Consider the following 14,058-nt stretch of genomic DNA (forward strand, 5'->3'; position numbering starts at 1 on the left):
AGCTCCTTCCTAGCATCATTTATTCTGTTATCATGTTGGAGCACAAGTCCTTGATCTATGGTTGACAGCTCCACCCTTCTGCTAGAATGTTTTCCTGATTCATCCAATCCACTTGTTTATTACAGAGGTGGGCAGCGTCTAGTTTACTAATTATACTTTAAAGACTAATCGGTCTATAATTAGATGGTTCAGATCTATTCCCTTTCTTATATTGTGGTATGATAATTGCTAATCCCCAATTGTCAGGAATAATTGCTGGCTGATCGATGCTGGTAAACAAGGCGACTAGTAGTTGGGCCCACTATTCAACACTGGCTTTAAATAGCTCAGAAGGAATGTTATCTACCCCTGGGACTTTGCCTTGTTTGAGATTTACAGTAAACTGACACACTTCCTCTATAGCAGGCATGTCCAAAGTCTATTTCGGGGGTCTAATCCGGCCTGCCAGCCGATTTAATCCAGCCCCCCATGGCAGTATATATCCTGGGGTAAAATCCTAAAAAAAGCTCTGCAACTCTCGTTGGCCCTCACACACGTTCACTTCATCAAATCTGGCCCTCTTTGAAAAACGTTTGGGCACCTCTGCTCTATAGTAACTGAGGGCCATTCTGGGCCAGCACTGCTCGTGATGGTTGGTTGGTTGGTTGCTTGGATATAGAGAATGGAAATTTGTTTCTCAGACCCAGTCGGATAGCATATTCCACTTCAGATGGGGTGCTTTACCATTCTTTTGCAACTACTCTCCAAAAGGTGGCTGAATCTCTCCTCAAGGAGGCTTCTATTAAGCATTGCCATGCTTCCCTTTGAACCTGATTCTTTTTTAAATATATCAGAGATTTGTATGTCCTCTTAAGTTTGAACCACGCTGCCGGAAGTGCAGTTAGATTAGCTGCCCTATAAATCTTTAATTGTTGTATGTTTCATGGCAATACATTCCTGATCAGCCCAGGTTTACTGGGCTGTGAAGACCATCGTCCTACCTTTTTTGGACTCAGACAGATCTGAAGATAAGAGATCATATCCTAAAACAAAGCTATTCATGTTTCAGGAGAAGAGGTATTTAATAGGGTGTCTCGCGCATGAATAATAGTGTTAACACACATATTATTGCTATTTACCTTTACTTCCTATTCTTTCGGATTTGATAACCGCAAAAGTAAATGTACACATGCATCTAGAGTCTTCAAACATATATCAGTAATAGAAAAAGAGAGTTCAGAAGTAAAGGATAATGGTGTCCCAAATAAGCTTAAAAATCTTGTATATTAAGTGGGATCCAAGTAACTGACAAATAGGTGTTTTGTTTTTCTAAAAAAACAACAAACCGGGATGAAATACATTGACTATATTCTTTGTACCTCAATATATGGTGCTTCCTATATAAAGGTATTACAAATATGCTATTTAAAAACTGTATATTCTTCTGCAGATAAACAAAGCTAAAGATTTAAAACATATTCTAATAAATTACTTACTAGCCTTGCCACAAGATTATTAAGATTTAAACCATATTTTGCAACCACTGGTCGAAGGACTTCTGTTACTGGTTTGGTAGGTTTAGCTTTTAAGCCAACAGATCTATTGATAGGAATGAGATCCAACCTAAAATATATGAAAACATTCAGTAAGTCTTTGCTATTAAAAGCCATTCAGAACATATAAGAAGTCTGCAATCATGTTAGGGTATCTGAATACATGAGAAGCTGTGAACAATGTATTTTGTTCAGTGTAACTTCACTTTTACAGATCACATCAGTTTTACAGATCTACTGCACCCTTTGTGTTCTTGAGAAAGACTGCCATTATTGTCTCTGCAGTAATTGCCCCAAAGGTGCTGTTCTGGTACAACATCCAGAGTAGCTTCTGTCGAATAAGCTGAAAACCAAACGAACTCTGCTGCCTTGCTTGCCCTGCCGCTGGTGGAGAAGCAGCGCTGGCAGTGGCGCCAGTTTCCGGTGAGATCTCTCACCAAAATCTTGTGAGATCTCACAGAGCACACAAGATCTTGTGAGATTTCAGTGGTATCTCACAAGATCCCATGCACCAGTTTCGCCTCAGGCAGAGAAACGGGACACAATGTGCTATCAACTTCAAAAGCCACAGGAAAAGGAGGTTTTTTCCTTACCGAAATAAAGTTCTCTTTTCTAAACGAAGAGCTCGAGAATCCAGAATGCTGCTGTCCTGATGCAATACAAGTGGCTACAACCATAGAAGGAACAGAAGAACATGGTAATAGAAATGGTATTTAGGGGGGAAATTAATCTATCAAAAACAGGAAACAGCCTTACTTTCAGTACAGTGCAAACCACTACTTAGGACTTTTCTGAGATTTTGTGGAATACATATATATGTATATATTTCAAGGTGATTCCTCATGCCTACCTGCTTTGTTGGGAATAGCTGAGGAAGAGGATTGCAAACTCCACACCTTTCTAACAGCTAAGGAACCGAGTGCAGAAACTGCCTCTGCCTCCCTCTCCCACTCATTATGGGAAATATTGTACAAGAACAGTATGTGTGTATGAATCATAGAATCATAGAGTTGGAAGAGACCACAAGGGCCATCGAGTCCAACCCCCTGCCAAGCAGGAAACACCATCAGAGCACTCCTGACATATGGTTGTCAAGCCTCTGCTTAAAGACCTCCAAAGCAAGGTCTTTGTATGCAACATATTTTAAAATTATGTTCTCATTTTGTGTTAATGTACATAACATTATCATTAAAAGCAATGTCATGCAATATCAGAAATAAATGCAGATAAAGAAAGTGACAAAGGATTTTGGAAATTCATAATTACTCCACCTGCCAATCGCCCTGTGACTGCAGAGCTGATGGGAGGTCTACTGGGAGACTACACACCCTGCCTCCCAGGAACCTGGATTCTTCTACTGGCCAATGAAGAATCAGTTGCTCCAATGCTTGCTTTCCTCTTCCCTCCCTATTCCCTTTTCCTTTTCTCTCATCTCCCTATATAAGCACATTCAACCATGTTGATCTGTGATATTGGCACTTTTAGAAGTGCCACATAATATTTGTTCCTCACATGCAAGAAACTGATCCTTCGGTGTGTCAGCACCTATACTCTGGTATCCCCTGTCCTTCATGGCATAGTTTTTACTGTCAGCTAAAACTTTTGGTTAAGCAATCCTACCCAAACATTTTCTGACATGTATTTTAATATGTATTTTATTATGTATACAGTGGTACCTCGGGTTACATACGCTTCAGGTTACATACACTTCAGGTTACAGACTCCGCTAACCCAGAAATACTGGTAGTACCTCGGGTTAAGAACTTTGCTTCAGGATGAGAACAGAAATTGGGCTCCGGCGGCGCAGCGGCAGCAGGAGGCCCCATTAGCTAAAGTGGTGTCTCAGGTTAAGAACAGTTTCAGGTTAAGAACAGACCTCCGGAATGAATTAAGTACGTAACCAGAGGTACCACTGTAGTTTAAAACCTGTTGACTTTATTTATATTTTAATTTTTTCTTTTGTGAATTTGTTTTTAACATCTGACTTTATCAGTACTTTTAAAGTATGTTTCATATGTTATGTAAACAACTTGTAGAATACCAAATTAAGTACCTTGTCTCCACCAATTAGAAACAGATCTACTGCAGCTATGTTAATGCCTTGTTTCTCACAGAATCCAGATAACATCTCTTTGATTGAGAATCCAGCTTTAACAGCCATTGTATATGATGAGCCATCTGGAAGGTTTATATGACAGCATTTAGAAGTTTTCTCTTTCTCAGTTGCAGATGCCCTATAGGAGTCAAACTTTCAAGAGACAAGACCGCAGGTTAATATTCACCGTGAAATGAAAATAACAAACAGAGAAGAAAGGCTACTTGGAAAACAGCATTACAAGCCAAATACCACTGTATGAAAAATAAAGAAAAGAATACTGTAAAGAAAAATACTTGATGTTTAACCTTCCTTTGTTAAATTATTGTGCAAGCAGAATTAAATATTGTTATTCTCTTATAAGAAGCTGCCATTCTATACACTACATACCGTATTTTTCGCACCATAGGGCGCACCGGACCATAGCGCGCACCCAGTTTTTAGGTGGTGAAATCAAGAAAACAAAATTTCCCCCCCAGCACCAAAGAGCAGCGTACAGGCTGCGCACAACCTCTCCATGCCGGAGGGGTTGTGCGCAGCTATGGCACAAGCCAAGGCAGCAAGCAGGATGGATCCTGCTCGCTGTTTTGGCTTCCCCTTTAGCCCTGTGCAGCCTCTCCTTGCCGGAGGGGTTGCGCGCAGCTATGGAGGAAGCCAAAGCAGCAAGCGGGATGGATCCCGCTCGCTCTTTTGGCTTCCCCTTTAGCCCCGTGCAGCCTCTCCCTCCTGGGAGAGGCTGTGTGGGGCTAAAGACTCCATAGCCCCGTGCAGCCTCTCCTTGCCGGGAGACGCTGCACAGGGCTTTCCTGGCTTTACTGGGAGGTGGGGGGATTCATACCTCCCGCAAAACCGGCAGAAGCCGTGCAAGTCCTTTAAAGAGATCGCGGCTTCTCCTGGCTTTTCTGGGAGGTGGGAGAAGGGACTGATGCGGCCAGTCAGTCCCTTCTCCCTCCTGTGGAAAAGCCCGCAAGAGCGCACGGAGCTTGTGTGCAGCTCTTGGGGGCTTTTCCCGCCTGCCTCCCCCCTGCATTCGCTCCATAGGACGCACACACATTTACCCTTGCTTTTTAGGAGGGGAAAAGTGCGTCCTATGGTGCGAAAAATACGGTACTCTCTCCTTGTTAATGAGGGCTAGCAGGGATGAAAGAGTCAAGCCTTATGGTGAACTATATCTGCAACACATTTTTTATCCATAAGTATTTTTGCATGTATAGTATTGTTGCATGTTTATGTGCTCTTAAGAAGGATCTAAGAAGGATGTTGACAAGCTGGGATACGTGCAGAGGGGGGCAACCAAGATGACCAAGGGTCTGGAAACCAAGCCTTATGAGGAACGGTTGAAGAAGATGGGTATGTTTAGCCTCGGAAAGAGGAGATTGAGAGGAGATATGGTAGCCATCTTCAAGTATCTCAAAGCCTGTTACAAGCAAGAGGGAACAAACTTGTTTTCTCCTGCTCTGGAGGGTAAGACTCGAACCAATGGCTTCAAGTTACAAGAAAGGAGATTCTGAGTAAACATCAGGAAGAACTTTCTGACAGCAAGAACTGTTAGACAGTGGAATGGACTCCCTTGGAAGATTGTAGACTCTCCTTCCTTGGAGGCTTTTAAGCAGAGGTTGGATGGCCATCTGTCATGGATGCTTAATTGAGACTAGATGATCCTTGAAGTCCCTTCCAACGCTACAATTCTATTCTATGTTTCTATGATTCTTTATTTTAGGAAAACATATGCACAGTAATGCATATGCTTCAGCATATTATACTGTGTATAAAAATGTAAAAATGGTTAAAGTCAGCCAACTATATATTTGATATCAAACAACCTGAGCATCAAAAAGCACATGAAATGCTTATTATTATAATATTATTACCAAACCCAAATGTTTAGGGCGCGAGGCTAGAAAAAATGTCTTATAAATGCAAATTACTACAGTATGCAATATAATTCTCACTAGAGCAGATAAAATACATAGTTTAGTGATAGATTGCCTGCTTTGCATGTAGTAGATTCTGGGTTCAATCCATGGCATCTTCAGTTAAAGCAACAGGGATGTGAAAGACCTTTATGTTCCTACTTGATAATGTTTTTAAAGAAATGCAAATGACCCTTTCAAAGATAAGCAGTAAGCTCCATTGAATTATGAGTTAAGCATATGCCGCAGATATCAAAGGGCCTTCAAAATGTTTAACTTTGGCCAGGCTGTGTTCAGTGTGATTTGCTGTCTTAAAAAAAATATATCTTTCACCTTTCATTTTATACATAAACACACACACACATTTTCAATTACAGTAACAAATTATCGAATGTAGCTGCATTTTGATTATCTATACTATTTAAAATGCAAAACTTGTTCTCTCTTGTAACATTTGCACATTATTTTTGCATAATGAAACACCACATCCTATTTTCTGTCAAGCAGCTGGACTTTTGCCTACCAAGCAGTATTTTTCTGACTCATCTCCGGGTGTTTTAACTTAGGGAGTACAGTTATTCAAGTTTTTACCCCCCCATGCTCTCCCTGACACATTTCTGGTCCTAACATGCAAGCCTTACCATTTCAAGACTTGCAGATGATGACAATGAGTCTTGAGATTCATGTCTGTAGGACAATCCATTGGCATGAGAGGAATCTGTACAGCAATCTTAAAATCACAGATAGTGCAATTAATTTAAACATATGGTAACAATCTTATTAGACAACTTTCAATCACCAGAGCAGAATTTTCAAATAAAATGCTGAGTATATGTCATGCGTAGAATGTATTGAAACAGCTTCCTAATCATGCTTTAAGATGAAAAATACATAATTGCAGTCAATTAAACATGCTTGAGATTATAAACAGTGTCTATAATTCTATGTTTGCAAATTAAGCTGCTGTGACCATCAAAGTATGGAACTCTGAACAAGAAGCTTCAAATATGGCTATGACTTATGTTGTAGAGATGTTCAAACATCAGACAAATAATACCGTTAGTAATCATAATGATAATATCATTAATAATATCATTATTTTAATATTAAAACTTACCTTTGGGATAATCACCATTCTCCTTTTTCTTCTGAGATCTCCCCAAACTCTTGCTTCTAGACCACGAAAAAAATGCTCCTTTTTTTTTCCTTTCAAGGTCTTCCTCTCCCGATTCTTCATTTAAAGATCGCCCAGACTTGGATTTTCCACTTAACTATCATAATATAATTTTTAAAAAAGAAAAACAGATGGAAATGTTGTGCTAATTTAAACAGAGCAGCACTTACACTTTCCAATATAGCTAATTATTATAGCCCAATTCACAACTAACCTTTCATACAAGTGACTGCCCCAACAAGCCTTGGGCTCTCTCTTCTTTCCCTTCGCATGTGACAAGAGAGCACTCTCCACTTCCTGCCTCTCCTTCCCAAAAAACTCCTTCCAAGCAACTCCTCCTCTTCTGTCTGCTCATCCCCATTCTCCCTGCTATTCCAAGACTAGTTTTAAAAGGTGACAGTTTTCCTGTAGTAACCTCCCTTAGCACAGACACAAGGATTTCCCCTGCTGAGCCAGCTTAATGGCTTCTATCCCAGGTGAGACCCTGGCCTGGAAAGGGAACTTAGCCTGTAATTTTTCCACTGACATGGCATCATCCCTTCAATACTCCAAAAATCAGCTAAATCCTACCCCTTTATTACCGTATTTTTCGCTCTATTGGACGCACCGGACCACAGGACGCACCTAGTTTTAAGAGGGGGAAATCAAGGAAAAAAATTTCTGCTGTCTGCTTCTCCCAGAGCTTCTCGGGGCTGCGGGGGAGGCCCGGGTTCCACCCCCCCAGCCCCAAAGAGCAAAGAAGCCAAGACAGCGAGCGGGATCCATAGCCGCGCAGCCTCTCCAGCCAGGAGCTAAACCTCTCCAGCGCGGCTAAAGAAGAAGACAAGGCAGCAAGCGCGATCCATCGCTGCCTTGGCTTCCTCTTTAGCCTTGCGCCACGGGATGGATCGTGCCCACTGTCCACCAGGGCTGGACTAGATGACTCCTGGGGTTCCCTTCCAACCCTGCAATTCTATGACCTCAGAAGGTGTTGGGGGTCTCCACCACTGGAGGCTTTTAAGCAGCGGTTGGGGGACCATCTGCCTGGCGTTCTTTAGCTGTGATTCCTACATTGTGAGGGGGCTGGGCTAGATGACCCTCGGGTGGCCCCCCCAACTCTATACAGTCCTATAGTTCTGCGGCAGGAGATCCAAGCCACTTCACACAATGCCCACTCCCAATTTTCATCAGAGAGACACTGGCTTCAGTGTCTAGGTAGGTACCCCCCTACCTGCCACACTTCCCCCACCCCACTTAAGCTGAGGGAATTTCTGCCCAGAGAAGCTCCTAGGTGAGGCAAGGGTTAAGATCTACCTCTGGTGGATCACGGAGAGGCGCGCAAGGCTAAAGAGGAAGCCAGGGCAGCGAATGGGATGGATCGCGCTCGCTGCCCGGCTTCCTCTTTAGCCTTGCGCAGCCTCCCCCGCCCGGCTGGAGGGGCGCGCAAGGCTAAAGAGGAAACCAGGGCAGCGAACGGGATGGATCGCGCTCGCTGCCCCGGCTTCCTCTTTAGCCTTGCGCAGCCTCCCCCGCCCGGCTGGAGGGGCGTGCAAGGCTAAAGAGGAAACCAGGGCAGCGAACGGGATGGATCGCGCTCGCTGCCCGGCTTCCTCTTTAGCCTTGCGCAGCCTCCCCCGCCCGGCTGGAGGGGCGCGCAAGGCTAAAGAGGAAACCAGGGCAGCGAACGGGATGGATCGCGCTCGCTGCCCGGCTTCCTCTTTAGCCTTGCGCAGCCTCCCCCGCCCGGCTGGAGGGGCGTGCAAGGCTAAAGAGGAAACCAGGGCAGCGAACGGGATGGATCGCGCTCGCTGCCCGGCTTCCTCTTTAGCCTTGCGCAGCCTCCCCCGCCCAGCTGGAGGGGCGTGCAAGGCTAAAGAGGAAACCAGGGCAGCGAACGGGATGGATCGCGCTCGCTGCCCCGGCTTCCTCTTTAGCCTTGCGCAGCCTCCCCCGCCCGGCTGGAGGGGCGCGCAAGGCTAAAGAGGAAACCAGGGCAGCGAACGGGATGGATCGCGCTCGCTGCCCCGGCTTCCTCTTTAGCCTTGCGCAGCCTCCCCCGCCCGGCTGGAGGGGCGCGCAAGGCTAAAGAGGAAACCAGGGCAGCGAACGGGATGGATCGCGCTCGCTGCCCGGCTTCCTCTTTAGCCTTGCGCAGCCTCCCCCGCCCGGCTGGAGGGGCGCGCAAGGCTAAAGAGGAAACCAGGGCAGCGAACGGGATGGATCGCGCTCGCTGCCCGGCTTCCTCTTTAGCCTTGCGCAGCCTCCCCCGCCCGGCTGGAGGGGCGTGCAAGGCTAAAGAGGAAACCAGGGCAGCGAACGGGATGGATCGCGCTCGCTGCCCGGCTTCCTCTTTAGCCTTGCGCAGCCTCCCCCGCCCAGCTGGAGGGGCGTGCAAGGCTAAAGAGGAAACCAGGGCAGCGAACGGGATGGATCGCGCTCGCTGCCCCGGCTTCCTCTTTAGCCTTGCGCAGCCTCCCCCGCCCGGCTGGAGGGGCGCGCAAGGCTAAAGAGGAAACCAGGGCAGCGAACGGGATGGATCGCGCTCGCTGCCCCGGCTTCCTCTTTAGCCTTGCGCAGCTTCCCCCCCGGCTGCAGAGGTTGCGCAAGCCTTTTCTAGAGGAGGGAGAAGGGACTGACTGGTGGTGTCTCTCCCTTCTCCCTCCTGGGGAAAAGCCCGCAAGAGCCGCGTGAAGCTTGTGTGGGGCTCTTGGGGGCTTTTCCTGCCTGCCTCCCCGCTGCATTCGCTCCATAGGACGCACAGACTTTTCCCCTTAGTTTTTAAGATGGAAAAAGCGCGTCCTATGGTGCGAAAAGTACGGTATTTTCTAACATTCACAAACTCTAGCAGTTATGGGTGCCCTTGCACCCCAAACTCTGTTACCCCAATCTCTAAATTCTTGCACCAATACAGATATCATGTGGAACTGCAACTCATCTAAATGTGGAACAGAATGCTTCTGATCGTTTGCTATGGTGCTAGAAAAAATAGAAGAAAGGTGGCAAAATAAAAGCTTGAGGCTCGCTTTAGCACATTCATTACATCTGACCCAGACCCTCATGTCAACATAGGGCACTATAAGCAGAAGTGGCTATATTTTCCTATACATCCAGAAAATCAACAAACAAAAAACGCTTGATTGTAAATGATTGGTCATGTAAGAGACAGAAACCTTTTTTGGCGTTGATCGCTCAGAACCAAAGCTGTGTTTAGAAGTAGGGCTGCTGGGAGCGTACTGTGGATCCGGAACAGGGCGACCTTCTACTTCTGCCAAAATACAGTCTTGGTAAAGTGGAGATTTCAGAAAACGTGTATAACTGTCAAACTTCATCAAGTTGAAAATCTGAGAAGCAAACACATCAACATCTCAAAAACAACAACACTGAATAAAGCTTTTGCAAGCATCGTTTTTTAAAAAATGCTAAACATTAGCATAATGATAGTAATTTGTCCTAAGAGTGCTTGCAGTTTAGGAAGAAAATGGAAGCTACATCTAATTTCCGTGAACTGTTGTAAATAAAATAAGTTCCTGCACAACTGCAAATAAAAGACTTGTCATAAATGTTACCATGTAAACGACTTTTACACTCCAGTGTTTTCAATAAGAGAGATTGTGCTTACTGCTTAAAAGTGCTTAATTTTAAAAAGTGCTTCATTTTGGCTGAATCTGATCCATGGCAACAGGAAAACTGAAGTTCATATCCTTGGTGCATATGAGCAGATTCTGTTACCTTCCCTGCATTAAAAAAACAAACTGGCCAATATATCTGTATCTATATCTGTATCTCTTGGGGAAATGCTGGTTGGAGACGCTGCAGAACAACTGGGATTTCTTATTCTGGGTAACTGAAAAACTAAAGACTTGAAAGTCTTTACCAATTTATGTTTAATGCTGTACATTACATTAAATCTAATATGATGAAAAGTATTTCAAAAATGTGAAAATAATCTGAACTGAGATTGATACTATTTGGATTAATTTATCACTCTCGGCACCTTCTGGATATTTTGCTCATTTCTGCTTTGTGATATTGCACCTCTGGTGTATTCTTTTCCCTTGGAGGTTTTTAAGCAGAGGCTGGATGGCCATCTGTCATGTGTGCTTTAGCTGAGATTCCTGCATTGCAGGGGGTTGGTCTAGGTGACCCTCAGAGTTCCTTCCAACTCTACTGTTCTATGATTCTGTGAAATTATGATTGGGATTGAGTGTGAGTGGAAGAGAAGCATCGAGCCTAGAACTGGAGAAGAAACCCATACCGTGTACGTCTAAATGCATGCGCAGTGAGTCTGCTCTGGTTCTGCATTCACCCCGTTTTGGTCAGATGCCCAGCCTTCTCTTAATCGCTGAGATTGGGAGTGAAAACCACTCATCCAGTTCACAACAGTGTTACTGGTTATCACAAAAGCCAACCAATCACAAACACCCTCCCCCTTCAGAACAGTTTTTCAAGTTTAAAAAAAATCTGGTTTTATTTAAGGTAACAAATAAATGTTTAACTGGATAACTTGCAAAGCTATTGGGGTGCAGAGGAGTGCAGAGGGATAAAGACGAAAGCAGGCTAGGAAGACAAGCATGTGCATAATCTGAGGCGTGCAAGCTGTGGGAAACGATCTTTACCCAGTAGCAGGGGGTGGAAAGCACATTCTCACCCACCCACAGCTATGCCCAACATTTTCCGTGTTACATCACATCACGAGCAAAGTCTCTCTTATAAGCTCTCCAAAACATACTTTCTAACATTTCAAAAATCACCTGAAGCTGCTGATCCTTGAACATATCTGGATGCGGTGCATTGAGAACATCATCTGCCAACTGTGCTTGGCTATCAATATTAACCGGGGTTGTAGCTTTGCTACATAAAAACTTATTAAAGATCTCCCGAGCTCTGAAAGAAAGCTACAAAGCATAAGTCCTGTTATTGACCTGGAAGCAAAACAACTTGCAAAGTAATTAAGGAATCAGGGTCAAACTAGATGTGGTGTTAAATGTGTGAATGCATTTAACATGTCTAACATTTTTTCTTTTAAATAAGAGCAGCTTGGGGGCATCAGGATCAGGACTGCAGCACACAAGGAGAAAATACTTAATCCCTCCCCACTAGCACCCACCTGAAACAGCAATTTCTCCCTGGGTGGGGGGATTTTCATTGATAACTATGATGTGGGGGAAAGATTAAAATCCCTACACGCAGGCCCCAGCAGACGACTCTGGAGTTGCACGCTCATCTCGCTCTATAGGCCGAGGGAGCCGGCGTTTGTCTGCAGACACCTTCCAGGTCATGTGGCCAGCATGACTAAGCTGCTTCTGGTGAACCAGAGCAGTGCACAGAAACGCCATTTACCTTCCCGCCAGAGCGGTACCTATTTATCTACTTGCACCTGACGTGCTTTTGAACTGCTAGGTTGGCAGGAGCTGGGACCGAGCCACGGGAGCTCACCCCGTCGCGGGGATTTGAACTGCCGACCTTCTGATCGGCAAGCCCTAGGCTCTGTGGTTTAACCCACAGCACCACCCCATTGTCCAGCACCTCATATTTAAAATAAAAACTAGACACTTCCAAGAATTCACAAATTTAGTATCACATTGAGTCTGGCCCTCATCAGACATTTTTAACAATCCAACAGGGCTCCCAGAATACCCTGCCAGGGCTCTCCCACTGGGTGTTAGGGCAGCCTTGGGTGACTGCAGAGTGGCAATGAGAAACCCTGGCACAGATGGAGTTCTGGTCTGCAGCAGTTACCTTGCATTTGCTACTATTACTTATTAAATGCATAATTCAAGGTGACTTGCAAAACAAATTCTACAATCAAAACAACTTAAAAGCCACTATAAAAATACAGGTAAAAAAGTACATCTGTTTTGTAGCTGCTCTTTTGTGCTTTTTACTTCCCTTAGATCTCCCCCAAAATCTTAAAAAGTAAATTATCTATTAATTTTCTTCTAATGTGCTAATGTCTATTATTACAGTTACCAAATATCAGAAAAATATCAACTTGGAATTATTGAATTAAATGTATAAAGTGAGTTTCTTGCCTCACCTTTCCCCAGATCTTTCCCCAACTGAAAATAATTTACCTGTCCAGAGAAAGTTTCAAACAGAGAGTCCCATTTTTTCCTCAGACCAAGGCTGATAGACCTCACGTCCAAATGGTTAAAACCTTAGAACCAGAGCCTAAGAGACTCTCCAGACAAAGAGCAGCTAAGCTCTCAGAGAACAGAACCCTCTCAAAGATACAACACAGCTCCAAAGAGATAATAAAGTATTAACTCATACATTGATTCCCTTTACAAATAATAAAGATATGTAAGAATAAAAGTGTTCTCCACCTGTGAGTTCCATGGTTATTGAGAATAAAGGGTCTATAATGTTTTAGATCAACCTAATATTTGCATATACTGATGACATTGAGTGACCGTGTGCCTCAATATTTATTTAAGAAATAAAATCATGCCATATAGCCAAAAAAGAAATAAAGGAAAGGTCATTCAAGCTCTGCCCTTTAGATATTTCTAGTTTATGAGATATCATTTCAAGGGGGCAAGTTGCCAAACCCTAGAGTAAAAGCAATCCAAATTCTTGAGACTGAAGGTCTTCTAGGTTCTGGCAACAGAGCCCTGGGCTGCTGTTGATGAAAGATAAGCTCTTTGCTTTTCAAAACCCATTCTGTTTCCATATACAGTTTCAAAAGTGCCAGGTGGAAAGATGGAGTAATAGTTTGTTTAGTTATCAAATAGATCTTTGTACTTTCGTCCTTCCAGGCTGTGACGCTATATGGTTTACATTTTTTATTCTTTCTTCTCCAACTTTTTTGTTATGTCTGCACTTTTCTTTAAACAAATCAATAAAAGATTAAATATACTGTCAGGGAACTGCCATCAGGGCCGGAGGGAGAGAGCGGGCTCCAGAGGGGTTCCAAAGAGCGTCCCGGGATGGGGAGAGGCAGCCCATCTTCTGGGGAAGAGAATCATGAAGACCTTCTCCAAAAAATTATACAGCACTAAGTTACTAGTAGTTCATATATAACATAGGCCTCACATGGCCACATGGTCCTACCTCTTTTTTGTCATGAGCGGATATGTGGTTAAAATATTCACAGGCCTGCCAGAATAAAATATTTTCTTCACTAAATTCCTTCCGTAAAAATTCCTAGAAAAAGAAAAGTGAATAGCTGTCACTCAAAGACGGCCTGATTCAAAAGTATTACAATATTCCAGAGACTGTTAGGTCTCAATTTCTTTACCTTTAAGTAACTTTTCCATAGAGGAGAGTCTGGGAGATAAGAGGGTTCCAGACATGGTCCAATGATAGCTTTTCAATGAAACAATAATTTCCTGTACTTAAATGGCTTCACACTTCCATTAACTG

General features: G+C 44.0%; 1 protein-coding gene across 6 annotated transcripts in view; it reads right to left on the reverse strand.

The window, feature by feature from the left end:
- Positions 1-14,058, reverse strand: part of RGS12 (regulator of G protein signaling 12) — an 82,786-nt gene that overhangs the window by 29,164 nt on the left and 39,564 nt on the right. For all 6 annotated transcript variants that reach the window (XM_081925541.1, XM_081925539.1, XM_081925540.1 and 3 more), the window contains 8 exons: positions 13,747-13,839; positions 11,445-11,588; positions 9,864-10,034; positions 6,658-6,811; positions 6,182-6,270; positions 3,586-3,780; positions 2,126-2,199; positions 1,476-1,602 (listed from right to left, as the gene is read on the reverse strand). In XM_081925541.1, coding sequence (XP_081781667.1) covers positions 1,476-1,602; positions 2,126-2,199; positions 3,586-3,780; positions 6,182-6,270; positions 6,658-6,811; positions 9,864-10,034; positions 11,445-11,588; positions 13,747-13,839 — 1,047 coding nt within the window. The remainder of the gene's footprint in view (positions 1-1,475; positions 1,603-2,125; positions 2,200-3,585; positions 3,781-6,181; positions 6,271-6,657; positions 6,812-9,863; positions 10,035-11,444; positions 11,589-13,746; positions 13,840-14,058) is intronic.

The sequence above is a fragment of the Podarcis melisellensis genome (genome assembly GCF_964234715.1).
Source record: "Podarcis melisellensis genome assembly, chromosome: 9".
Taxonomy (NCBI): domain Eukaryota; kingdom Metazoa; phylum Chordata; class Lepidosauria; order Squamata; family Lacertidae; genus Podarcis; species Podarcis melisellensis.